Source organism: Crocodylus siamensis, chromosome 13 (assembly GCF_052110815.1).
Source record: "Crocodylus siamensis isolate JL-2025a chromosome 13, ASM5211081v1, whole genome shotgun sequence".
NCBI lineage: Eukaryota > Metazoa > Chordata > Crocodylia > Crocodylidae > Crocodylus > Crocodylus siamensis.
This window is the reverse complement of record NC_143407.1, coordinates 8,952,384-8,980,019: the sequence shown is the minus strand read 5'-3', so window position 1 is coordinate 8,980,019 and position 27,636 is coordinate 8,952,384. Positions and strand designations below refer to the sequence as shown.

At 55.1% G+C, this 27,636-nt stretch overlaps 1 protein-coding gene across 10 annotated transcripts; it reads right to left on the bottom strand.

Annotated features, from left to right (window-relative positions):
* Window positions 1-1,045: 1,045 nt before the first annotated feature.
* LOC149853845 (uncharacterized) lies at window positions 1,046-27,636 on the bottom strand. 10 transcript variants are annotated; one of them, XM_090025992.1, is made up of 16 exons: window positions 25,976-27,636; window positions 17,277-17,331; window positions 11,410-11,471; window positions 10,391-10,518; window positions 9,995-10,070; window positions 8,652-8,727; window positions 8,081-8,108; window positions 6,407-6,547; window positions 5,572-5,703; window positions 4,663-4,810; window positions 3,887-3,936; window positions 3,229-3,279; window positions 2,987-3,069; window positions 2,726-2,863; window positions 2,479-2,601; window positions 1,046-1,295 (listed from the first exon to the last, which is right to left on the bottom strand). In XM_090025992.1, the coding sequence occupies exons 2-16, from the start codon at window positions 17,285-17,287 to the stop codon at window positions 1,136-1,138; spliced, it is 1,407 nt and encodes a 468-aa protein (XP_089882118.1). In that variant the 5' UTR covers window positions 17,288-17,331; window positions 25,976-27,636; the 3' UTR covers window positions 1,046-1,135. The 10 variants fall into 10 exon arrangements, with proteins under 10 accessions (XP_089882118.1, XP_089882119.1, XP_089882120.1 ...); XM_090025993.1 differs by having other exon boundaries at window positions 10,391-10,464; XM_090025994.1 differs by lacking the exon at window positions 25,976-27,636 and adding an exon at window positions 21,061-23,133 and having other exon boundaries at window positions 10,391-10,464.

Genomic DNA, 27,636 nt, shown 5'->3' with positions numbered 1-27,636 from the left:
TTCCTTACCGCACCCACGACACAGCGAGCAAAGTACAGGGAATACATCTGTAGTGCCAGGCCTGGGATCGACCACGTGTGAGCATTTCCTGGCAAATTCAGTGCTAGGTCTTCTAAAATACCCCTCTTATTCCTATGCCAGTAATTGCTGGTCTGTCGGCTCCTTCAGGCAGGGGAGGGGGCCTGCTTTGCCAGGTACGAAGCACCTGCCACATCCACGGCTGTTACAGAGATAGCACTGGGCCAACCCATTCGCTCAGTGCCCGGAGCGGGCATGGGCTGGGGGTAGGGAGTCCTGGAGCAGCTTTTGCTCCATTTCAACAGAGGCGCAATTCAAAAAGCATCCAGCTACGTTAACCCAGAACCAGCCCTGCTTTGCGCTTCCTGCTTCTAACGAAAAGGGGTCATTTCCCAAACCGCCCCAGCCAGGCCTAAGCCTACACCTTTTAAAAGCAGCAGCTCTGTCTAGCAGGAAAGAACAGCCCGGCAGCGGTGTGATGAAGCATCAGCATCTTCCTGTCCCCGCAGGGGGTGTGTTGGGTTCCTTCTTCCCCTCTGAGGAGTCTCCTGGCATAGAGGAGATCTCCACTTCCTTCCTCCCTGCAAAACAGGGAAATGAGTCTGTTCCCTGGCCTGGTCCCTGTGCTGCTCTGCCGAAGGCAGCAGCACCATCTGCCGGGGAAAGGGAGCCGTGCCTCTGCGCCCCGTGGGAAGAGAAAAGGTCTAGGCCACTGCCGCAGCGCTGAGCCCACGGACAGCAAAGGAGAAGGGAAAGGCGGCGCAGATCCCCAACCCCATAATGCACGTGCTAACACCCCCCGTTTGCTTTTAGCCACTCACAGCAAAAGGGACCCCATTGCATCGCACACAGGGCTGTGCTGAGAACTGGGGCTCGTGACACGGATGGTCCCTGCTCCAGTTGTTGCTTTCTGGGGACGACCAGGTCCTTTCCCTGCGGCAAGCCCGGTGCAGCCCAGCCTCCGAGCCTATACACGGCAGCTGTTTCCCCTGCAAGATCAACCCCCGCTCTTTTTACTGCTATTTTTATCATTTTATTTTTTTTAAATTAAGCAGGGAAGGGGCACCGGCAGTGCCAAGTCTGACACGTGTCGCTCTCATCCTCCTGCTCCTTTGTGCTAGGATTTGGGGCTCGCTGCCTGCTGTTGCTTCTGCAGCTCCAGAATCCGGATCAGAACCAGGCATGCAATCCCCAGGAAAAGCAGCCAGATGAAAACCCAGTAGTACTGGGGCAGACAGATCCATAGCCTGCAAAGCTCCTTCCTGGACCCTCTGGACCTGTCAAGAAGAAAGTTAAGAGATTCATCGACTGAAATAGAGCAGCTGTCTTGATCCTCCTTCCTGGAGCAAAATACCCAGAGACTGGAAAGGGCACAGAAAAGGAGCTAGTTTCTGCATGGCATTTAAACTGACCCCGCCAGCCTCCCTCTCCTCATGTTCAAAGTAACACCTAAACTCAATGTAAATGAGAGATGCCGATGAAAAGAAAGCTTTCCTGTCCCCTCTGGTTCCCTCCAGCATCTCACAGCAGGCTGCCTACAGTGCTTTACAGTAGATGATAACAGACCCATTATATAGATGGGCAAACTGAGGCAGAGCCAGGAAAAGAACCCAGAAGTCTTTGCTCCATCTCCCCCTGCTTCCATAGCTGTATGCACTGCCTCCCGGAGCTGAAACAGAGCCCAAGCTCTGACAGAGCTTCCTGCCTCCCTGGTCAATGCATCACCAGGAGTGTACCCAGCTCTTGGGTCCCTGTCCCGAGGAGCTTTACACTATGCCAGAGAGATGCAAGACCTGGGATAATGTGATCGCTTTTATTAGCCCAACTAAACAGTTGGAAAAAGAGTCTTTTGCAAACTTGCGGGCACACATACCATTCTTCAGGCACCGGGAGGCTCTCCTGCTGCTCTGTGTCCTCCAAGGAGCAGCAGTCTCCCAATGCCTGAAGAAGGGTGTTTGTGCCTGAAAGCCTGCAAAGAACCTTTTCCCAACTATTTAGTTGGTCTAATAAAAGAGATCACATCTGCCCAAAGAACCTTGCCTGCCTGTGTCCTAAGACCAACACGGCTACAACCAACAACCTGTAGATCTGGGATAAGGCGTGTAAGAGCCTGGGGAGGCGATGGACGCTGCAGGGTTCAGTGAAGCAAAGGCAGCCAGGTGTGCACCAGCTCCATCTCTCCCATGGGTGCTGTTGGCTACAGAAACGAGCACGCCAGAGCCACACACAGGCTAGCCTTGACCTGGCCACTGGACAACTGGATTCTCCGGCTTCCAAGGGATACCACGTTCCCTTCCTCAGCACGTGCTGCTGTGTGACTAGCCACCAGCACCTGCGCCCCTGCCCAGAGGTGGATGCCTATGAGGGATGACGGAAGGGACTGGAGCGCACGTCACCCACGAAGGCTCTGGGCCCCAACACAGCCCAGGGTCCCATGTGAGGACGAGGCCGTTAGCTCACATCAGACTGAGCTGCTCCAGCTCCTCGCTCTCCTCGCTCAGCCCCCCGCTGTCCGACTCCTTGCTGGGCTCCTGCTTCATGCTCTTGCCGGCACTTCTCCTTCTCCGCAGCTCGGGCTCGCTCCTGGGGAGGAAGATGCAGCAGGGGCTAGTCAACAGCAGTGCCCCCTGCCCGATACGGGGAAAACTGCACCTGCCCCAGCTGGCCCCGGGGGTGGAGCCCAGTGGAGCACTCAGTACATCCTTACCCTTCGGCACAGGGGGCTGCTGCCCCCTGAGGCTGAGCACTGCCCATGCCCTCCAGGCTTTGGTGCAAGGAGCTGGAGGGGCTGACGTGCAGGATGAAGCACTCGTCGGTGGAGTCCTCCTGGAGGCAGCAGCGTTGCCTGCACAGCAGAAAGGAAGCAGTCATGCCCCGAGCTGATGTGCCTCTGCCTGCCTTCCCCACGGCGGAGCAGCGGGGTCCATCCTTTCCATCTCCCCGGGGCTCTGTGGGAGGGTCACGGTACCTCTCTGCACTCAGGGTGCTCTCCCCTGCCGGCTTCCCTGCCTCATCCTTGGGTGCTTGCCCGTTTTCTTGGCTTTGAACGTGCTGCAGACAAAACCGAGGGAGGGCATGAGTGAAACAAAAGAGCAGGAGAGAAACCTGGTGCCCAGAGCGCTGTGTGCGCATGGAGCAGAGCCCAGGAACCATCGTGGGGGCTGTACCCGCCGTGCCCCTGTGCCATGCGTCTGTGACTGGATTCCTTACCAGCAGCTGCTTGGGGATGACGGCAATGCTGACTCTTCGGCGAGTCGACACCTGGGGCACAAAGGAGGGCACTTGGTGAGAGCAAAGCCCCTCTCCCCACTGCCCCCAGAGGGGTTTAGCGTTTCACTCCCTGCCCATAGTCTGTGAGGGCCCTGCCATCCTCCTGCCCTGCCTTTCGCCCCTCACCGCCGTAGCATGGGGCGGGATGCTGCTCACACCAGCGCCATGGGGGTGGAAGAGCCTTCCCTGGGCTCTAGACGGGGCATTAACAGGATTTTCTGGTCAAAGCTCTCTCCCTACTGGAGAGGAGATGAAGACCGAGGCCTGAAAGTCCCTGCTGCTTCACCCCCGCAGCGGCCCATGTGCCGGGAATCTCGGATTTCACCAGGGCCCTGTGACAGCCCCGCTTGGACCCCCCGATGGGCCTGCCCCGGTGCCTGCCAGCTCCCCCACCCCGCCCCTACCTTGTGGGCCGCAGGGGAATCGCTGCTGTATTCGAACTGACACTAAAGAGCAGCCTCCTCTGGGGCCAAGTCCCTCTGCCTCTTGCGCCCTGACCCTGCAATGCAGAGGACCCGCCTGAGGTCTATGGTCTAGCGAGGCTTGGTGGGTGCAGGGTTGGGCTAGACACCTGGGGAAGGGGCCGGCTCTCCCTCACCTGCTGGAACGTCCTCATCAGGGGATGCCTCAGCCTCTGCTCTGCATCATCTGAGGGAACAAGGAGAGGGGATTGCTCTATGTAGGGACTGACTTCTCACACCCAGAGCAACCAGCCCCTTACTGCCCCCCACCCCATCCAGCCCAGCCTGCTGCTTTGTTCCCCGGGCTGCACAGCCCTTCCCCGAGCCCTGCCCTCACTGTGCACATCAGAGGCTCGGCATAGCTGGAGCAGAGGACAAGACTGGGCTGGCGTCCCATAAGCCCAGTTGCTTTGGCCATCATAGCACAGGTATCTAGTGAAGAAAATGGCAGCTCAGCTGGGAAACCCCTAAGGTCGTGGTATGGGGAGCAGGACCAAAGACCCACAGAGGCATGTCTATGCCTCAAGGCAGGCATCCTGGGGTGCACGCACCGCTCTCTGCATTCCCAGCTATGCCCGTGCTGCATCACCAGCACGTGTGGGCAGAGCAAGTCTGCTCCGAAATTTCCCCATGGCGTTTATGCCCTGACTGCAGCCCCCTCGCAGCCATACCCTTGGAGTCACTGGTTGGGGACAAGGACAAGCAAATCCCCTGGACTCTAACGCGTCTCCAGGGCTGGAGCCAGCTCACAGGCCTCGCACACCGTTCAGGGCCCTGCCCCAGGCTTCCCAGTGATGGAGCCGGGGCAGGATCCAGCCGTGGCGACTCCCGACCCTGCTCTCTGACCACCGCACCTGCTGAGTGCCAGGCCCCATCCACATCTCCGCACCCCCGGCTGCTGCGCCCACCTCACCCCTGGTCTCGGCCAGCTGCCGGTTGCGGGAGTTCTGCTGGATCAGCCGCTTCATCTCCTCCAGCTCCGCGTGCTCCCGCAAGTGATGCCTCTTCAGGTTCTCCACGTGCTGCACCATCACGTCCGTCGCCCGGCTCATCCGCGCCTCCTGCCACAGAGAAAATGCATGTGTGTGTGTGTGGGGGGGGGTCACACTGAAGGCACAGGCCGGGCTCCCCTCTGTCCTACTCAGGTGCTTACACTGTGCCCACCATGGTGTGAGGCATCCACCACTTGCCATGGCTAATGGCACCAGGAGCAGACCCTTTTGAAGCAAGCAGCCCAGCCCAAAGGGGCTCTGATCAAACAATCCAAAGACCTCCAGAAAGTGCTCGCTCCCCCTCCTCTCACACATGGGATAAGACATCCCCGAGCCCAAGCCTGTCACTTCACCCGACAAGTACGCCCCTGGGTGCATTTGTACTTAGAAGACTTGAGCATCTCCACGGGGCAGGTTAACCAGGCCCAGGAGTAAGTGGCAGGAATACAAGGGTCCAGGTGGCAGCAGGGACAGGGGACAGGAGGGAAGCTAGCTAGACAGAGGAGAGGAGTGGCGGGGACACCACTAGTCGACAGGGAGCTGTATCTGCTGCTAGGAGTCTTGGTGGACGGCATGCTGGCTGGTGAGGACAGGGGTCCGGGGAGCCCACCAAAGCAATGGGTCTTCTCAGGCTGCGGCATTGTCCCCCAGCAGCATAGTATATTGGGTGGAGAAAGGGATGGGAGAGACCCATCAGGCCTCAAACTACTCCTCCAAGGCAAAGTAGCGCTGGTTCCCACCCGATGGGGTTTCCACCACCTGCCACAGGGCAGCAGCCCCCTCCCACCCTGAGTGCCCCCACACAGGGGTCTGTGCCCGTATGGACCAACCTGATGGACGGCTCCAAGCTTCTCTGCCGCACCCATGGCCCGCTCGATGGCCCCCGCCAGCACCGTCAGGCTGAGCTGCAACTGCTCCACCACCTCCTTGCGCCTGGGGTCTAGACACGAGAGGCCCAGCTTCTGCGGGGAGGGGGCGGGAGGCCCAGCATTACCTCCACTTAACCCAATCCCCTGGGGTCGCTGCTCCATGCTCCCCCACCAGTGCCCTCAACAGGACTGTAACGGACCCAGAACTAGGAAGAGTTCAGCCAAGGAGATGCCCTGGGTGGCGTAAGAAGCACTAGTCAGCCAGACGCTGCCACTCGCTTGGCAATGATGGATGAGGCCAGGTGAAAAGCCTATCCCAGAGGAGAGCCAGTCTGGGCAGGGGCAGGATAGGGTCCCTTGTTTCACACAGGCCACTGAAATGCCAGTGAAAGGGGTGGTGCTGGGGTGCTGCCCACCTGGCTGGATTCAGACCAACAGCCTAGAGTCAAACACCCCGGGCGTCCAGCACCAGAACCACAAGCGAGGCAGCTCCCACCCAGGAGGCAACTCCCAGGGTGCCAGGACACGGCTGCAGTTGTAGGCAAAGAGGAATGAGCCAGAGCACACAGAGACAGGGAAGTCTTACCACGGCCAAGGGCATCTGTCCCACTAACTCTGGCAGTACTTCATCGTGCCCATGCCCATTCCCTACTCGGGAGACAGGCCTGAAGGGCTGGGATCTAAAACCCAACCTCAGCCCCTGCTTTCAGCAGGAAGCCAGGCCAGCGACAGGGCTCTGGATGCCCCACAGAGCAGGCTGTGCCCTGGGGACCCTCCTCTGGCCAGCCCTACCAACCTGCACGGCCGCCCGGCACTCCTCCAGCTCCTGCTGGATGTTCTCCTCCGCCACGTCCCGCGCCCGCTCCTCCACCTGCACCCGCCGGCGCAGCGTGAACATGTCGCAGCGGAAAGCTAAGGCCAAGTGCGCAAATGCTGCCTGCAAAGGGAAAGGCCAGACGGGGTCACTGCAGCCCCCCAAGGACACCTGGAAAAAAGCACCTAGCAGGGACACCAGTCACAAGGCACAGACGATGCCACTCCCAGCTCTGCCCAACCGGTTCCGTGGCTGTCCCAGCAACTCGGGGTGGCGGGGAAGGAGAGAGATATCGGGCCTTGCAGAGCTTCCCTGGGTCAGTACTGCTTTCATCCCTGCCCCGTGCTCTTACCGAGGGGGCTTGCCCACCTGCAGGCAATGGTAAACAGGGGGAGCCACCCCTGTCCTGTACATGTCTGACTTGGGGCCCACACTAGTCTCACACTGGTTTAGTTCCTGATCTACACCCGGTGAAACGAGCAGACTTGGGCCCTTCCTTCGTTGCCATGCCCCCTCGCCGGACCCCAGCCCAAGGGGCAACAGCAGAAGGCTTTGGGGCTCCAGCCCAGGCAGCTGGGTCCCTGGCGGCTGCTGGAAGGAAGTGGGATAGGGAAGAGGGGGAGATAAAGGCCTCACCAACTAAATCAAGGCACTCCAGGTGAGTTAGCCGCTAAACACTGGTTGCCCTATCAGAGGGTTCGGTGCCCCGCATCTGCGGGCACCAGGAGTCGGCCAGACAGGCCTCCTCCTCAACAGATGCCCAGCAGATGCCGACTGGCAAGCAAAACTCCTGTGTCAGCCCTGGGCCTGGGAAGCCCATTATTACTATTACGAGGGCTCTCATCTCCTGCTGATTTAATGACGCCTTTTGCAAGCCTCCAAGCACTCCGCAGAATGAGCAAGCGCTGCATCACACGCCCAGAGGAACCACTTTGCTGTGCAGGGGATGCCCCTGGTTCCTAGGAGGGGACGCAAGGGATGTGCGCATGCAACAGAAACTGCCGGGGCGCAGGGGAGTCAGCAGGGGGTCATGAAAAGGGGGAGGACAGTTCTTGCTGAAAGCACAAGGCCAGGAGTTTGGACTTCCTGCTCTGCCGCTGATTCGCAGGAGGACAACGGGCAGGTTATTTCACCACGCTGTGCCTCAGTTTCCCCACTGGTCACATACCCTTGGTGTCTCGGCTGTGGCTGCAGTTTGGGGACCCAGACACCTGTCCCTGCGACCCTGTGCTGCACAACAGAAACCCCGCTCAGCCAGGAACTCAAGCCACTTTCAGAGGGTAACAACTAACTCTGGGAAGTGACCACCTGGAGGAGAAAGCCCCTGTCCCTCCGTGCCTAAACCCTGGATAACTGCCCCAGGTGGCACACAGACAGCACCTGAGCTGGTGCAGACCCAGCTGGAGGTGTCACGAGAGGACTCTGGGTTAGCCCATCTGCTGCAGGACTCCAGTATCACCCTCCACAGATCTGAGCACCACACTACAGAGGGGGCAGCGGCCAGATGCATTTTGCCTCGGGCACCAAGTACACCTTGCAGCACTGGTGTCTGAAGCCTGTGCACGGATTTTTCCAGGGGAAGGAGGAAGGAGACACGAATCCATGAGTCCCTCTCACCACAAGCTGCTGGAAGGATAGGATGAGGGCAGTGCTCACCTCCACGTCCTGCTCAGTCAAAGCCACTCTGCAAAGGAAGAACACGGGCAGGTGTAAGCAAGGGAGGCAATGCAGAGCACGGGGCTCAGCCAAGTGCCCGACCGCAGCCAATTCCCAAGGGCTCGGCGATGGCACCGAGGGCTCTCCAGGCAGCTCTAGCAGTCGGTGCCAATGGTTGGGGGGCGCTGGGAGAGGCAACAACACCCATCCGCTGGGAGCCAGAGAGAGCCAAACTCATCTCTCTCAGGCCCCAAGCAGCCCTGAAATGGGGGCATCTTTCAGTCGCTGCCAGGACAGGGCCTGTCTCCTTCTGCTGTGGGATATAAGCAGTGGGGGTATGAGGCCCCGGAGCTGGATCTGAACCAGCAATGGAGGGTGAGGGGCTCTGTAACCCCTGACCTCCTCAGCTACTCCCCCGAGGCACCTGCCCTGGCTCCACGCACAGTCCAGCCCTCTGTCACCTTTGCTGAGCACCGTTTAAATCTCCAAGCTCCTTGATCAAGCAGCAGTGTCTAATCCCTGCACTTTGGTAGGAGGAGAAGAGGGGTCAGGCCACGGCCGGAGACCCTACCTGTGCAAGCCCAGTCTCTCCAGCACAGACAGCTCTGTCGCAGAGGTCACCAGCAGGTCCTCAGCCGGGTCAGGATCTGGGGAAAAAGGGCGATCATTCATCCGGAGAGACAAGAGAGGAGATGGACAGAGGGGATCAGACACCTCCCAGCTGCCTCCGTGGAGGCAGATGTCTTCTCTCTAACACTAAAGGCCACAGTGGGGAGGGCACTAGCATGGGAACCTGGGAAAGTTGGGTCCAGTTCCTTCTGCTGCTGCCCCCTCTCTGTGTGACAGCAGGCAAGTCACTTCAGGCCTCGCTTCCCAAGCTGTAAGATGTCCTTTCTACCTCCCAGGGGACAAACACACTGATCACTGTGAGCTATGTTACTTCAGTGACACGGGCATAAAAGCACCCAAGCTAGACGGGGTGGGGGCGTTGTACCGGGTGTATGGCACAGGCCAGTGGAGAAGGGCCCATCTACTTGTATCATGAGGCCGGGTCACAGAGCCCCCAAGGGAAATCACTCTGGACCTAGAAAAATAATGTTCTGCTGTGCCAGTCCTACCCTGGCCTAGACTAGGCGAGTCCAGCTGTGTCTGCAGAGGCCTGGCTCCTGACTAGGGAGCCCTCTTGAAACAGCACTGGGTCCTGCCCCACCAGTGTTGCTGACTTAGGGGCAGGGTGGGCACCAGTGAACTGGCAGGCCCCAGAGACAGACGCAACAGAGATGCTGAGGAGACCAACCCACAAGGAAGTGACTCAAGACCCAAGCCCTATCTCTTGGTTGAAAGCACCATCAGTGCTCGGGGGTACAACTGGGTCACGTGAGAAACCTCAAAGGCTTCCCCAGAAACACCATCTGGGGGCTTAAGGCACCTGGGCCCCAAGAGGCATCGTGAAACACCCTCCTGCTCATGGAGAAGGCAGTGGGGTGGGTGAGAGGAGATGGGCTTGAGAGCGTGGTCTTCTCCCCCATGGGACCTTTAAGTGGACCGATGCCCCCGCCTCAAAGGCGGCAGGTTGGGTTGGCTGGAAGGGCAGGGTCACAGCCCCATTCTACCAGAGGGGACGTCAGTCTGCCCCTTTGATCCAGAGCACAAGGCAAGAAGCTGCTTCCAGCAGCCTGAAAAGCTGGGGATACCTCCCCCCCCCCACTGCTGCTCTTCCTCTGCCCTGCAGAGAGGAAGGGAGATGGAAGGGAGAAAGAAGATGAAGCAGGGGCGGAAGGAGAAAATAGAAGAACGAGGAGAAGACAGACAGGTGGAGGGGAGCAGGGAGCAGAAAGAAGAGATGGAGCAAGAGGCAGGAGGCCAGGGAGCGGTGTGGATGGCAGCTCCATAGCCTGAGACTCACTCACCAACCTTCATCGCTCTCCCCACTGTCCCCGACCTGCGGCGCCAGCTCCCTTCTGCCAGCCCCATCCACCTGGCCTCGCACCTGGGGGCGCACAGGACACGACAGCAGAGGAAAGTGGGTCTTAGCAGCGTGGGGCAGGGCAAACACCCCCCACCCCCACCAGGACAATGAAGAATGCAGCCCCTGGCCCCACGCTTGCAGGGCTGGCTGCGAGAAGGCAAAGTTGGGGCAGTGGGGTGGGGGGCAGGAGACCTGACAGCGGGGTGCTCCTTCCTATCCGAGGGAATTAAACTAAGAACCTATGCGAGAGAGCACATCAATGGGGGAGAAGCAGAGGATGCACCGGTAGGTAAAGTCCCTCCCGATGCTACAGCTGCCCACCTCATCCCCCCCCATCTCACCTCATTGTTCTCCAGGCTCTGCCCCCTCATGGCCACAACCCTTCCAGAGTAGCCCTGCAAGTTGCTCGTCAGGCCTAGAGAGAAGGCAGAAGAAAGGCCCGTTGGAGCTTGGAGCAGTTCCTTTTGGTCTGTAATGAGTTAAAGGGGGAACATGAGCAGCATCTTTCCTGCTAAACCCAATGCCAAAAGCCAGCAGGGATCCGCATAAACCTCTGGACGGCGTGGGCACCAAACACGGAGGGAAAGCCATCTCCTCCAGCAATAACTGCTAATGCACTCTGGGTCCTTGGAGGTCAAGGCGGCATGAGAAATCTAACATTTGTGCATTGATTATTACTATTAATATTACAAGACAGAGAGTGAGTGGATGTGCTAAGCCCAGCCCAGCCCAGCATGGGCCACATCAGTAGATACTGGTTGGGTACCACACAGCCCAGATTGCACCAGGTCATGCACCTGCCACAGCACAAGGAAAAGACCCTCTCCCAAAATCAGGTCCTCCAGTACGTCCCCTGCTGGTGAGGGGAGCACAGGCTGAGCCTCAGGGAAGACTCATGGAAGTGCCAGCTGCTGCGCAGGGCTCAACGGTTGCACGGCAGTGCCTGCAGCTGGCAGGGGGAGGCAGACACCAGCCTGTGCGCCCACTGCAGACGAAGCAAAGAGGACCTTACTGATGAGGAGACAAGTGAAGGGACGCAGCCTGCTGTCCTGCTTCTGAGGGTAGACTTCCTACTGAGACACAGCAAAGGGGGCACTGGGAACAGTTTCTCACCCAGCAACAACTCCCAGTTCCTCTGCTCTGTGCAGTGCGTGGAGAGGCCCGGATGTCCATCTGGGTTAAACACCCAGCTTGCCAAGACTAGCATCCAGCCGGGCAACGGCTGAGCCTCTGGCTTCCCAGCGGGGAGGGGGAAGGCAGGCACATGCTTGGCAGAACAAGGGGGCACTACACAGCTTACCCTATCTCCCTTTGCCCCCACCCTACCGCCATCCTCTCAGCCCCACAGCTGCTCCATTACCTGAGTTGGGAGATGCCATGAGTCTGGCCAGCTCTACCTGCTGCTGCTTCAGTTGCTGCTTGCTGAAAGGAAGGAGAGGAGCCCAGGTTAAGGAACAAGAAACTCCTCTGAAGAGACCAGCCTGTAACGAGCCAGCGACAGCACAGCCCCACAGCCACCCTTTGCAGGGCCTGACCCACAGACCAAGGCCCAGGACCAGAAGCACCCCCATGATAACCTTATCCTGCACCGCGAGCCCACGCACCGCTCGGGGACGCTTCCAGGCTCCACTGCCTCTTCCCCACTGGCCCCAGCACCCCTCTGCAGCCTGCGCCTCCACTGCCACTCACCTGGCATGTGCTAAGCCGCCCTTACCCTTTCGATGCCACCCTTTTATCCCTGCCGGACCGGGCGGGAGCCAGCTGATGCTGCAGAGTCCTTGCTTATGACCTCTCCCTTCCTGGGAAGCTGGGCACCGAGGTGCTCTCCAAAGCCATTTCCAAAAAGGAATGAGTCACCGGTCCACGGCGATGTTTGTATTCATTACATTTCACCCAGCTGCCAAATGGACCTTGCATCCCCTGGCAGCAGGAGCGCCAGCCTCCTCTGGGCAGGCATGAAAACAACCCGCTGGCGATGGAGCAAGAGTGCCACCTGACGGGGATCCTGCCTCACGGCAAGCAGCTTGCCCCGGGCTGTTTCTGCGCGTCTTCTCGTTTCCTAAACATCCAAGTCCTCCTTGGCTGGGGGGGTTGGCGAAGAAGAGCCCAAGGGGGTTCATAACAACCCGAGTGACAGCCCTGCTCAGCCGAATAAAGACTGAGGTGTCAATACACTGGAGATCAAGTCTCGCACGCGCACAGCGCCGAGATGAACACAGCGCCTTTTGGAAAGCTGCCGACATGGTATAATAGGCAGCATCCACAAGGGAATCCTACACGAACCGCACTTACCACCCTAGGCATTTCCCAGCCGTCCCTTGTGGTCAGCGAGAGGGGGCCACAGCTGCGAGAGGGCTGTTGGGGACAGGACGGTAGCAGGGGGACACCTGGGCAAAGCGCTACAACTTGAGCCATCAGTATTGTCTACGGGTCAGAGCAGGAAGCATGAATCTTGATCTCCACCTCCCTTTCTTGCAAGTCAGCATCAGCCCATTTTAAACCATACTATCTATAGCCCTCCCCTCGTCCCCTTGCTTTGGTCATTCATAATAAACATCAGTCTGGTAGGCTCAGGCAATCAAGCTACAGTGCCCTGAGCCAGTGTTTCTGCCATTACCCTATAATAATTCTCAAGTGTTTGCCAAGGGGCATGCTGCCTTGAGCTTTCCTTTTCCCTGCTTGCTTTCCGGTCCTCCCAGCTCACTATAAGCTCAACCAGTCTTAGAGGACACATCCGATAGCACACCACCACACAGTATAAGCCTTCTTTGAGTATTGTTGAGTTATTACAGAGCAGTTCAGATGCAGAGCTGCCACACGGGACTCCCCACTCCCTCACTGGGTGACCTGGGGCAAGACATACCTGTGCCTCAGTTCCCCTCTCTACAAGGCTGCTGTCTCCCTTGGCTGGTGCTTGGAAGTCTATGGACACAGGCACCTCCGCCATAGCCCCATGCTTGCCAGAGGGAGAACGCCTCTCCAGTGTTATATTTTTAAAGCTGTTTCTCACCCAGCAACGACTCCCAGTTCCTCTGCTCTGTGCAGAGGCGTCCACAGGGAAGGTGGCAGCGAGGGTGGTTTTATTTGGGAGGCTGCTGCTTTGCTGGCTTGTTTCAAGCAGTTACAAAAGAAAGAAAACGTGGAATTTATTGCAAAGGCAGAGGGGAGGGAGACTGCGAGGAGGCAGAGCTGACAGCAGCTCCCCTACGGCACAGCCCCCATCTCAGTATCCCTTTTTCTAACTCCTGCACTGAAATCACCCGCCAGCCTCCTGCCGGGACGATTCAGTAGAGATCTTCTGGCTGTCATGGACTATTTGGGCTCCTTTAAACCATGGCTGCCGTTAGCCACTTACTTGCTATGTGCCTCAGTTTCCCCACTGATACACTGGGGGGTGATGATAGCACTCTGTCAGAGGGGTGGTACCTATTAACTAAAGAATGGCAGGGGAATGCTCTGGGCTTACCTGATGGGAGGCACTGCATGTGTCCCAAGTCACTGCTACTATGCCTGCTTTTGTCACTCCATCGTAACAATAATACAGCTCTGGTCATTGTTAAGTGATGGATCTGATTCTCATCAATAGGCTTCCCCTCCCCCCCCCGTCCATCACACATGCAGCAGGACAAGCTCCCAACACACCACTCTGCCCGCGTGTTTGAACCTTTGGCTGGGAGGTGAGCTCAGTCTCCTTTCGGCTGAGACTGCAACAACGGGAGGAAGGAGTCAGAGTTTGAATCAGAACTTCCTAGACCTTAAATGCTGGAGGCTGCAAGTGAGAACAGGGGGAAAAACCCTGGTCCGTCCCAGTTCACTTTCCCTGTGACATAAGCCTGGGCAAAACAGCTACGGTCTGGGCAAGTAAATGGCAGTTCTTATGCCTTTTCGAGTGTCTAGTGCAGTGGTGGGCTTGGCAGTGAAACATGTCCCTTCTCAGCACCAAGACCCACCAGCCTGACCGTCCACCACCCAACTTTGCGTTTCTGCTTAGCAGAGCTGAATTTGAACTATCGGTGCAGACCTCTCTGCTGCTGCACCCCACTGCCAGCTCCCTGAGCAACCCAGCTGCCCTCTAGGATTTTACCTGCAAACCAGCTCTTGCCTCCAGCAGTGTCTGTCAGAGCCAATGATAGATGCCTACAGCCACTGAAGCTGTTGACTCAGCACTTTCCCTTCCCTGCCTAGATACAGGGGAAAATGAAGCACAGGACTCCAGGCTAAGCCTCGCTGACCAGGAGCTATCCAACGGCGTTGGCAGTAAATTCTGCACCGGGAAGGAGATGTAACTTCCATAAGCAATGGCCTAGATCAGCAATTTTCAACCTTTTTTTCATCTGGAAATTTTGAACGGAGGTGTGGATAGTGGATAATCACATACTTTTGATTGATCTTAGTCATCTTTCGCGGATCCCTTAGACATGGTCTGCAGACCCCCCAAGGGTCCGTGGACCACGGGTTGAAAACCACTGGCCTAGATATCATGGGGATGGGCACACAAAAGTCATGGTCAATGCCTGTGTCTGAACATGGACAGATAAGCAGGGTGATAAACAGATACTTGGAGCAGCGGGCAGCTGGGCGGATAGAAAGAGATGTCATGTACAGGGATAGATAACGCACGGATGTGGGTAGATGAGCAAGTGTAAAGGCAAAGAGGTAGCAAGGCTATGTGGCGAGGACAGTGCTCATCTGTGTTGGCTGGAAGGGAACCAACAGCCTTTCTGGGACTGTAATATTATCAATATTGTTAATAACATGCCACTGCAGCCATGTTAGCGGCCCACTGAAGTGGCTCCACTTCTGCATCTGCTGGCTTTTTAAAATAACTAAGTCAGTGTGATGGGCATCGCACTGCTGGGGAAGGGGGAGATGATCTCCGAGGGGGGCACAGGACCATTGGCAGAAGCACTGGCCGAGAAGGTGGATGCCCTGTGATCAGAGAGGGGTGAGTTGTGAAAAGTGTGAGATTAGATGAAACTAGAATAAAAATAGGGTGATAAACAGCTGGCAGAATATGAGCTGGTACGAACACACTCACTGCAAAGGAAAAATCTCATCTCTCCGGGCTATCAGAGTTCTTTTACTGTATCAAAAGGGCAGTTGGAGGAGAGTTTATTTAAGATTTGGAGAGGCCTTTGACAAGGTGTGACAGGGTAGAGTCCCTCTGAAGACGTAGAAAGGTCTGTTTGGCAATGAGGAGCAGGTAGGGGGGATCAGACCCCTGGCTGGATTCCCAGCTGGGAGCATCTCAAAAGAGCCCTGGCTGAGAAAGAAGGGGAAGATGAAAGAGATTGTTGTTCCTGAAAGAAGCTGAAGAACCGAAAGGACAAGGGTATTTTCTTTCAATCTCCCCCACTAAATGTAGTGGGCAGAGTCGTTTTGCGTCAAAGGAGCACTCCAAATAAAAGACCTGTCAGCTGACCCCTGAAAGATGGGTGGCTGTGACCTGCGCTGGCAGGAGGCACAACCGGCTCACACAAGGACCGGCACAAAAAAGCTGTTAAGGAAATGTAGTGATAAGACGAGAGGCAAAACACGCTCAGGAAGGAAGAGAGCCATTAGGGTTAACTGCTCAGGGCAAGGTTACCATGGGGGGTGCTCAGGATTATATAATAGTCCTGAGCCCCGCATGGTAACCTCTTGCCCTGAGCAGTTAACCCTAACACAATGATCTGGAAAAAAGGGATGAGCAGACATGCAGCAAAGTTTGCTGAGGGCACAGAGTGGTTTTGACCAGTGAGTCCCAACCTTTTTTGTACCAGGACCCATTTGTAAACATCAGTGGGCAGTCCCGACCAGTGCCCCTCGCTCCTGACCCACCGCCCCCTTGTGTGAGGGGTGGTGGGGCACAGGCCCCCCCAAACAGTCTCTTGCAGGCTGGAACTTTGCAAGCCTGCAAGGGAAAAGCCATGGTTTCCCCCAGTTTTCTCCTTCAAAGAGGAATCCACTTTTAAAAAGTCTGTTCACAACCCTTTTGATATATTCTTGCGACCCACTTTTGGGTCACGACCCACAGGTTGAGCAATGCTGGTTCAGATGAAGCAAAACCCAGCGAGGAGCATAAAGAACCTGCAGAGAAGCCTAACTGAGCTTACCGAACGGGCACCACAAGGGCAAGTGATGTTCAGAGTTGATAAATGCAAAACAATGCACAACAAAGGGAAAAGTTCAAGCTACCCAGAAGTCTTGCAGGGCACTGAGTTGACAGGGTTGATTTAGGGAAGGGACCTGGGTGTCCCTGTAGACATCACCACTGTAGTTTTCTGCTCAGTGTGAAGCTACCGTCAAAAAGCAACGGTGCCCAAGTAACAGGACAGAGACTGTTATACAGCTTTGTATAAATCAGTGATGCACAGTCACATGGAGTGCAGGATGTGGGACTGGTCACCCCTTATCCAGAAAGGATCTTGGGGGACAAGAGGGTGTCAGAGAAATGATCAAGGGCCTAGAAAAGCCCTCACAGCAAGAGGTACTGAAAAGCCTGGGCTGATCCTTTAGAAAGCAAAAAAAAAAGAAAGAGAAGGCAATAAAATCTTAGAGAATAACAAATGAGCTGGTGAAGGTAGACTGAGGCCTCTCTCTTTCATAACGAGAACCAACGGGAGTTTAAAGGCAGAAACTTCAAAACAAATGACAAGAAAGATTTCCATACAAGGTGCAGACGGGCTGTGGAGCTCCTTGTCACAGGAAGTTATGGGGGCCCAGAATTAGATAGGATTCAAAGAGGGACCGGGCACTTACATCGGTGACGAGATTATCCCCGTCAAATAGCTCACACTAGGAAAATGTTAGCGGGGTCATTACACCTCAGCAAGCCACTCTCCAGTAATTAGGGAGATTCCCCTTGGGGGCAGATTATCCTCTCTCCTGCCTCCTGCAGGTCCCTTGTACCTCTGTCCAAAGCATCTGGGGCTGGCCACTGTCAAGTCCAAGATGCAGAACCAGGTGAGCCTGGGGCGCAGTCCGCTGTGACCGTGCCAAGGAGCAGAACCAAACCCAAAGAGGGAACTGGGGGCGAGTGCTGGCATAGGGACAGGGCGCCAAGGCAGCTGCAATAGGGAGCAAAACCAAGCGCAAACTATTGGGTGTCTTCTCTCCCCCCTCACCCCTTTGTGATATGGCTCCTACGCTGCCCCGCAAACCCCAAGCCACTCTCGGATGGCAGCTGACCTACTCAGCGTTGATGTGGTCACAGGGATCGGGCACAGGCATTTCCCCGCTCCTTACCTGGGTGGCATGAGCTGAAGGCAGCAGGCTCCCAGCCCCTCTTCCGCTGGTGGCACTTGTGGAGGAAGGAGAGAGACGCTGGCTTGCAATCTCACGCAGATTCACAGGCATTTAGGGCAGGAAGCTCCATTCGTTACAGATCTGGACACTCTCAAGCATGAAGTAAACCCCTGGGCAAGGGCAGCCAGGATCTGAGCTGCACAGTCCCGTCCACCCACCTGCCCAGCATATCTTCAAAATCACACTAAGCCCATGGCAAAGGTGGTACCTGCACTGGGCTCTCTCTCAGGTCTGAGAGTAGGTGTCAAATATGGCTTCTGTCCCTGCAATCACCTCGAATACACATCCCAAGCCCCTTGACACCAGCCAAAAAGGGTCCTATTGACTTTGGTTTACTCTGGATTGGACCTTGGCATGAAATGCAGATGCTCTGCCTCTAACAGGTGGGGCCTGTCCTCCTCATCACCCAACAGGACCCATGAGCCCCTTACATTAGGATCAGACAATATCTAGCTGCTGGAAGAATCCTGGCTGGGCCTTGGGTTATTCAATCCTGACGGATGCCTTTGCAGTCAGAGCAGATCAAGGCAAGGAAGCATGGACTCAGAAGGATGCCCGAGGACAAGTAAGAAGATACAGGCCCCGTATTTATCAGATTACACTTGGCATCATTTCCTTTGTAACGAGGTTATACCTTTGTTAACGGTGCTGTGGATCATCATAGAAAGCCACTTGCTTGTCTTCACAAAAAGCACCGAGGGCCAGGGACAGGAATTAGTATTTAGGTGCTAGTCAATTATTAAGTCTCTTGGTGCCTCCTGCAAATTTGGGCTAATGATTCTGTCCTGTCTGTAAAGCAATTTCCTCTACAGATGAAAACTGGTAGATAAGAGCCATGCACAGTTATAATTATTCATTAAGGCCCCTCTTAAAACCTTACCATGCGAATGATCCTGCTAATGGCAAACAGGACCAAAGCTAAGAAGAGCTTTCATACAGAAGAGAGGTAAGCATGTATATGACTGTGTTGTATTCTAGGTCAAGGACCTGCTTGATTTGTGAGTGTTGTAGCTCTCCAAGCACGCTGCCAGTGCTAAAATAAACACACGCATGATATCCCTGGTATAAAGTAGATAGGTTTCCTTAAATAGTACATCCAATTTCACAATGATTTAAAGAGCAAAAAGGGCCCAACATATAACAGCAGGCCTAGTAAAACGTAAGCGATAATGCACAGCAACTTTCACATAAGCCATATGCATTCAGGACTGTTGGGAGTTATAATCAAAGAATAAAACAGTCAGTCAGGTGGAGATGGAGGGAAGCAGAGATCAAAGCAAGGCGGAGAGAGGGACAGATGAGACTTGGAACGAGGTGAGAGTGAGCAGGGCAGAGGTGTTGCTGATTGTAGCCGTGTTTGTCTGAGGACATAGGCAGACAAGGGTCTTTGGGCAGACGTGATCTCTTTTATTAGACTAAGTAGTTGGAAAAATCGTTCTTTGCCAGCTTTCGGGCACCAACACCCTACTTCGGGCATCGGGAGAGTCTGTTGGTGTTACGTGTTCTCCAGGGTGGAATAGAAGCCAACATGCAAGATGCAGGTCTGTGAAAATGCAGATGCAGGGCAGAGGTGGATACTTCAGATAGCAAGAACTGGCTTATCACTTGAAGGACAGAGCTGCCTGTGCAAAAATTCCTCACGGCTGCTAACATCAGCTTAGGTTCAGCAGCATTAGCAACACAATGGGTCCTAGCAAGGGCTGAGCCACCAGCCTCTGAGACTCCACAGTCCTAATCATGTCCTCAGCTGAAGTCCAGCACAAGATGGCTTCGTGACCGGATTGGAAAAGGGATGAATTCCCTTACTCCTCCCACAGGAGCTGGTCCTGACCAGATCCTAAATGCTGCCAGCTAGTTCTAGACCGAGGATCCCAATGCAGTCCTCGGGGACAAAGGTGAGCCGGCACTGGCAGCGGTGAAGAGCGCAGCAAAGCCCCCCTAGTGCAGAGAAGACCAGGGAACGCTTTGGTTCTAGCTGTGTGAGAAGGCTGGCAAGTGTGGCTGGGCACCTTGAACACAGGAGAGAGGAAAGCAAAGCTCATGGGATCAAACGTGATGCTCAGAAACGCATCCGTGACCAACTCCTCTTCTTCTGGATTATTTGCAATGACAGAGCATCTAGGGCGCCGCTGTGCTTGGCTGTGTACAAGCACAGGACAAACAGATATCCTGGGCCTGAAGCGCTTGCGAGCTCAGCGGAAATAGCAAGAATACATAGTTCTTGTGATATTTTAAATGAGTAGCGCTTGCAAAGGAAATTTCTACTGTGAGTCCCATTTTAGAGATAAGAAAACTGAGGCACAAGATGCAAGTAACAGCTTGGTTAAAAAGGCCATGCAGGTATTTATCGATTAAATGACCCAACTGAATGCCTCGATGGGTATTTACCCATGTGATCTTGCCATAAACATCAACCGACAGCTCTTGGTGGGGGCAGAGGGATGCGCCTGCCAGGACCCTGGCAGTCCAGGCTGTCAAGGGGTTGTCCATGGACCCAGAAGGAGAGCTCAAGAAAGAGGAGAAGGACAAGGAGCATTGCAGGGGGACAGCAGGCCTCTCCCTGGAGCTCATGGGGCACCGTACAGCCCTGGAGGCAAGAGAGAAATATAGAGAGGTGCCAATGCCACAGCCGGGCAGAACTCCCCTCCAGGAAAGAGGAGCCAGCACCCGAAACAGAGCAAGCAGGCAGGGCTAATCCTTGCCAGAGAGGGTGATCGTTGTTGCCTCGGGGATTCAGGGCTTTCCCATGGCTGGAAACAAGCCCATAGACCTCTATCCGAACCCAGGAGCAGGCAGAGAACCAAGGCCAGCAGCAGAGTCTGCAGCAACCGGAAGGGAAAGCGAGGCCAGAATCGTTTCCCCCTCTGCCCGAGCACCTGCCACAGGCTGTGGGTGTCACTAACCCCGTCGGGGCTGAACATGGGGCCTTTAGCAGCACCATGACTGCCAGCAGCAGGCAGGACCCAGGCCCCCCTCGGGGGGCTTACACAGGGCCTCTCCATCCAGGCCGGTGATGCTCTGGACAGAGACTAGAAGGTCACTTACGGAGATGCCGCCTAACACCCAGGCCTCGCTCCCTACCCCACGCTCCCAGCTCCGATCCCAGCCCTGCGCAGCGAGCTCCATGCAGGTCTACACGATGCTCTGCCCACCACGGTCTCCTCTTTGTGCTGGGGCAGACCTGCACGGAGCAGGGAGCGGAGCTGCCCTGCCCCAGTCCCCCCAGAGGCTTGGGAAAGGAGCAAGAACATTCCTCAGAGCCCTCTCGACCCCTGCCCCCATGGTCCCGGCTATCAGGGTCTCAGGCTCCAGGTTCCCGCAGACTTGCCGGCTCCTCCATGCGCAATGGTGGCAGGCTTCGGCCAGGCTCCTCTGGGGCGCATGCCAGCTGTGCTGGCATGGGCTGCGCCCCGCCGCAGACTCTAGCACCCTTGGTATGATGAGGCCTCACCCACCAGCTTCGGCAAACTTGGGGAGAGGGGGCAGGGCCAGGCCCTGAGATGGAGGGGGACCGGGGGTCCCATTGAGCACCACACCTGGCTGCCCAATCTCTCGAGCAGACGCGTGAGCCCCTGCTCTGAAGCCGGGACAACCTGGAGGTGCAAGGCCAGCCCTGGGGGCATGGCAGAGATGCCAACTACCTGCTGCACCCCACACACAACCCCCCACCCCAGGCAGCCCTCAGCAAGGAGTACGCAGCCCAGCCTGCCCCCGCCCCGCTTACCTTTGAGCAGGAATGAGGGTGCGCCGGGCTGCGCTCCCACGGCTTCAGGGGCAGGAGCGGGGAGCCGGGGGGACGAGAGCCGCCTGCCGCAGCGCTATGCCCAGTGGGACATTCTTCTGCTCCCGAAGCATCTGTTTATGGCCGCTGCCTTCCCACAGCCTGGCTTTTCTCACACTTGTGTACACAAGCTCACGGAGAAGCTCAGCCCTCCCCCATCGAGCCTGTCTCGCGCAGCGAGCGCAAGCCAGGCTGGGGCTGGCGGAAGGGCTTGGGGGAAACGAACGGCACCCCGGACCCGTCCCGCAGAGGCTCGCCATACACTTCGCAGGCTTGAAAGAATTAAGCCGGACAATGTCTCAAGGAGGAAGACGGGTTACGACTTCCTCGCAGCCAGGGAAACTGAGGCATGCCGAGGGGAAGCGGCTCGTCCGAGGTCACCGAGAGGGAACTCGGGTCTCCAGGCTCCTAGGTCTTTGCTTCTGCCCCGTAGGCCACCCCCGCCAGCCCTCCAGCATTGTGCTCTTGCCTCCGCTGCCCCCTGCACCAGGTTCCCAGGCTGCTCCCACCGAGCACGACCCAGGCGCAGGTCCGTGCCCTCTTCTACCCGTCCAGCACCGGCCTCTGACACACAGCACGGCCTCCCCATTTCCTTCTCTAGCATCCACCTGCCGTTTCATTTGAAAGCACAGCTGGAAACTTTTCTTGTCCAGTCCTTCTAACCTCCCGCAGCCCTGCAGGCCCTTGATACAGGGGAAGCGCGGCCTAGTGGCACGGGAACCGGGAGAGCTGGGTCGCCCTCCTAGATGTGACTCTAACTCATCTTGCGACCTCAGGGACATCACTGCCCCTCTCTGAGCTGGCTCCCCTAATGGCCAACCTCCGATTCTTCCCATATTTGCACTGCAATTGCACTCCCAACCTCAGCAACGTTAAGGCCTCTTTGTGCCAGGTGCAAGATAAAGGCTGGGCTGCGACGGTCCGAGTGCTAAAGAGTTTCCAGCCTACGACAGACCCACAGGAGCCACGGGAAGGTGAATGGCTAAGATGTTTTGAAACATGTGCAAAGATGATGCACTACCAGCAGGTGATGGAAAGGTCTGGACATTAGCAAAGAAATTATTTGCAGGGCAGCAGCTGCTCTTGGACGGTCTCCCGGCAGGCTTGCTTTCCCTGGAATGTGCTCGGCTGCTCCGGGCTGCTGGAGAAACCCCCTTGTTTATTAGCCTTGCTGCTGCCTCTTATAAACAGAGCATTTGTGCTGGTCCCAGCTCCCCTGCCCCTGCGCTGTGCTGCTAGCAGAGCACCAGCCCTCACGCGGCCCCACTCCTAACAGCCCGACCTGCCCCCCTGGCAGGAGAGGGCACGGACCCAGCCAGGAGAGGGAGGAAGCCTGCTCGCAACTCCCCAAACCTTGACATTTGTCTCACAAGGATCTTGTTAGTGCAAGTGCAGATGTTTATGCTGCAGCTGCTCCCTGGTGATCCCAGCCCCACTCACTCGGCCGCCGAGAAGCAACGCAGCAGGACTACACTTTTCCCATCTTTTCCTGCAGCTGGTCCCAGCGCTAGTCAGGTCTTCCCAGTACAAACAGCCTCTGCTCATGCCTCCTGCATAACCCACTTTCCCTGCAGCCTCAGCCCTCTTGCCAGTAAGGATAAGCAGCTGCCCCTGCTCCTCCTAAAACCTGCCCTACCTCCTGTTCCTACGACCCCTTTGGAGGTTGCAAAGAAGCTTTGTTCCCTTAATGAGATTACACGCAATCAGGCTAGGTCCTTAATGCATGAAGATGAGCAGCTCTTTCCCAGGCAGGAGGGAAACGTGGCTGGCTCCTTGGACACAACTGGCTCAAGACACTCTCATGTCGGCTACAAGCGAAGCAGCAGCCCCGAGAGCAGAAAGCACAGGTCACCCAAGTGCCAGGCAGATGAAGCCACCCAAGAAGAGCGGCCCTTGCCTCTGAAGTTCATTATTGACCTCACACGACTCTAAGCCTTTAGTGATGGCACTAGGCCAGATGGAGAAGTCCCTGGGTGGCAGGCAGGATGTCTGCAGAATCGCATTGCTGTTTAAAGCTTTCAGACAGACATTGGCTCATGACCCCAACCTTGGATGGACCCCAACATCCAGATCCAGCCTTGCGTTACAGCCTCCCTCAAAGTTTTGCAGCAATCCAGGGTACGTGGAGACAGATTTCCCACCGCCCTCTATTCAATCTTGGAGCGATCATTCACTGCCTCCCTCCAACCCCTCCTCTCCACCCTCAGGTAAATCAGACCGGCCAACAAACGCTGGATGCCCTTAGAGAAAAGAATCCAGGAAAAGTTATTAAGGCCCCAGTCTCCCAAAGTCCTAACCTCATGCATTATAGTTTCGTAGAAGTAGGGTCAGAGGGGACCCGAGCAGATCGTCTGGTCTGACCCCCTGCCCTGGGCAGGAATGAACACAGGCCTCTTATGACCCCAGCTTGGTAGTTATCAAGCCTCCTTCTAAAGACCCCTTCGGGGGTCTTTAAAAGGGTGGGATTATGTCTTGCTATGAGATCATACATCAATCAACCAAGCGCTGATCACAGTTAGGACCCTCAGGTGCTACTGCGGTATAAATAATTAACCGCAACAATGCAGCAGTGTTTTGATTAAGGCTGATTCATTTCCATTAAAGCCTAATTAGTTAACACTTTGAGGTACTTGGCAGATGAGCAGAGGCATATCTAGACCCAAGTAGAGTCACCGTGGATGGACTGGGCCCTCAGGCGGATGTTGTATGAGGCCTGAGGAGTTTTGCCTCCTCCTCATGCTCCAGCCTTTTTTTTGTTGTAAGATTCTTCCCCTGCCCAGTATTCTCCCCACTTCTTTTATTGTTGGTGTCTCGGGATCACCAGTTCGCCACAAGCCCACCCTACGCTTCAGAGCGCTACAGCTCCCACAGGCAGAGCAGGCAAGGCAGTCGCCTCGTCTCAGACTTCTGCAGAGGCAGAAAGGCAAAAGACGATGCTGGCATCGGGGCTGGCCTGGGCCGCGGGAGGGTTTCACATGGGCACCACCAGCGCAGGGTCACACAGGATGCAGGTCAGGGAGGTGCATCGTTAGAAACGCCGTCTTTGAACACCAATCAAAGCACGATCCTAGCATCCTCTGCCACAGACGCTCTGTGTGACCTTGGACAAATCACTCCGCCTCTGGGCCTTGTCCTTCCCATATGAGAAACCTCACCGGATGGTTATGATGAGGCTGCGTACACTGAAAAAGTGCTCGGGTCAGGAGGGTAGACTTGTGGTGGAGGAAGCTAGATCAAAGATGCCATTAATAAGCAGTAAAGCAGAGCAGCACAGAGCTCTGCAGAGCCCCCGGCATTAGTGCTTTTCCCCCGTACCTCGCCGAGTGCTCTTTCAAGCACTGCAAGTAGTCTCCCCAGATGACTTCTGCTGCCCTGGTTATACATGTTCAAAATCCAGATGAACTCTTTAATCCTGGAATCAAAGTTGTATAACCAACATGGGTTATGTAATTGCTCTCAGCACTTTCCAGAGGTCAGCCGGTATCATCACCTCCACATTCAAATGGGGAAACAGAAGCACAATGAAGATGAAAAGCAGCTTGTGGTCAATTAAATGAATCAAGAGTCTGCTAGTCTGGAACTGTAGGCACCGAACTGCTACAGACCCCCGAGAAATACCTTGCATTACAAAAAGCTCACCTAACTCTATTCCAAGGAATAACGGCCACAAGTTGTTGGGGAGGAGGTTTAGATTAGACATCCGCAAGAACTACTTCACGGTCAGGGCGGCTAGGAGCTGGAACCAACTTCCAAGGGAAGTGGTGCTGGCTCCTACCCTGGGGGTCTTTAAGAAGAGGCTTGATGCCGACCTGGCTGGAGTCATTTGAGCCCAGTTTTTCTCCCGCCCAGGCAGGGGGTCGGACTTGAAGATCTACAAGGTCCCTTCCGACCCGACTTCTACGACCCTATGATCCCAAGCACTCAGGCAGGCCAATAAGAGATCACCGCCCAAATAAAATCCTTGCCTCTTGCATAATTTCTGGATCCTCTTGGCAACACCATCATCCTAACACTACCAATACACCTGAATAATTTGCCTAAATCATAACAACATTTGACTCTCTTCCAGTTGAATTTGTAACCCAAACGGCACGCAGAAGTGCATGAAAACAAGAGCAACTCATTTTAATGGTCCAGTGAGAAAACAAACGTTAAAATAGTCGGCTCGAAAGAGCAAAGAGAAATAGAAATTCAATGGAGTGAGCTCAGAGACAACCCATATGAACGAAGTGAAAGAGAGGACAGCACAGAAGCGAACACCACCATGTGGGGTAGAGAAGGGGACCCGGAGCCCAGCGAGAACCGCTTTCCCCTTGACATGAAATACATTTTAACAAGTGGGGCTCACACACAAAGCAGCACTGTGGCCAAATTAAGCATTTGCAGGAACCGTGAGAATAGCCGTCACACCGCAGTAGTAGAGGCGTTATATAAGGATGTGCTACAGGACTTCCACGCAGCCATAAACTGTGTACGCTAGTCTGGAGCTGCCTCATGGAGCTCCAGGCATGTCTCATTAAGGCCAGACAGTCGGAAACAGGACACTAGCTTTGAAGGACCCTGGCCTGAATTCAGTAGGGCAGTTCCTGGGCTTCTGGGAGTGCCTTCTAGAAACCTGTTACAACCTCGCAAGCGAGGGCTTTGGTTTCTACAAGAGCCAGATTGTTAAAGCAAGGCTTAGATACCTTGTCAGTTCAATCCAGACATCACAGCAGAGCCTGAACCACACAGGAGCATTACAGTATCCCCTCCTCTCCCTGAAACACTCCAGCTAGGCATTGCGTTAACCAAAACAAAGCAATAACCTGAAATCCCAACCCACTCTTCCCCTAGTCACCCCTTCAGCAACACAGCCTACCGCGATTGCACTTTCCCAGGCTCCCGCTGAAGCTTCTGTAACCTGCTTTCAAACAGACACGCCAGAAATGCTCTGGATTATCCAGTCCTTGGCTGGTAAAGCAAGCTGCTCAAATGACAGTGGCTGCTATTGCTGATGCGACAAGCTTGATTCATTAGGTCTGTGGGGGGGGGGCATGGCTCTGCAACAGGCAAAACAAACCTACGTGCCTTTATCGCAGTCCCGACTTGCTGAGCTGATACCCATCAGCCATCAGGAACTTCAGTAAGGGAACATGGACCTAGGATAAGAGAGTGGCTAATATAAGTGAAGGTGACTAGAACAGCAAAAATATTCTTGCTCTTGGCTTTGGTTTTTAAATTTGAGGTCAAAACAAACCCCAACTCTCAATTAAAACTCCACTTGTGAAAGAAAGTAGAACTTAGCCGTACATCAGAACCGCAGGTGCCAGGTCCCAGTGCAAATCCGTAGGTTAGCTCCATGGTCGAGCACATCCGAGACAATCAGTCACCGCCAAGGTAGAAAAGAGCAGCTGTTTAACAGCATGCAGCACCATTACACAACAGCAAGGAAGGATGTGATCAATCCTGGATCCCGTTAGGCTGAACAGGGCAATTTATACAAGCAGAATGTCAGCACCCAGCTTGGAATATGACCTGTATGAAAAAGCCAATAGCTTTAGCCCGTCAGTGAGATCACAGTCCGTTGTGGTGCAGCTGCAACCCTCTGCCATTTTTCTAGGCAATGAGCATAAAAACCAGACACTGTAGAAGGTGGCACATTAATTCACTGCAACAAGGTAGCAACTGAGCCAACTACTTCAGCTAAAATTAATCCCAGGTCATCTCGGGAGACAGAGAGTGTTTTCTCTGAAGCCAGAAAAGCTTATGGAATATTTGTGTTTAGTTCAGGCTGCTCACCCCCCATTGAATCCCCCAAAGGATAGCTGGACTTCTGAAAACAGCATCTATAGAAGGGTAAAAACACACCCTTTGGCTCCAGGAGACAGGGGTAAGTTTTACCAACCAGGATCTGCAACCTGTCCTTTTAAAACTACATAATTACCCAACTTTTTAGTATTACTAGGATGTACAACTATCACCTAGTCCTGCTGCTGGCATTGTGCTGCACGTGATATTCTTCTGAAAGCTTCGACATGCCTGAGAACATCTGCGTACTGTTTTGTAAGCTCTGTTTATCTTTTAGTAAGTAGCACTTTGCTCCTGTTCCTCTAACGGAAGTGAAAAAGAACAGGGCTGCTGGCTTCTTCCATCATGCACCGACACAGTCTGAGAAGAGCAGCAGGCACGAATATAGCAGAGAGCAAAGGGGATAGTTGAGAGACCTGGAATAGAAATTTGTGGGTCATGTCTTTAATAGTTCATTACCAAGTTCCTGAATTAGCCCCCTCCCTCTGTGCTATAGACACCCGCCAAACAGGAGGAAACACAGCACCCAACCACACCTTCCCTCCTCTCCATCAAACATAAAAGACAACTGAAAAAGTCCTTCTCTTTATCTCAGTCACCTTGTAAATGGCATCACAGAAGTCAGCGTTCAGACAAAAGCGCAGCGTCTAGTTTGATGACACTCCTTTATGAGCTTTTCTGGCTACTTCCCAATGGATTTCCAAGGTAAAAGCTAGATACGGGTCTATATAT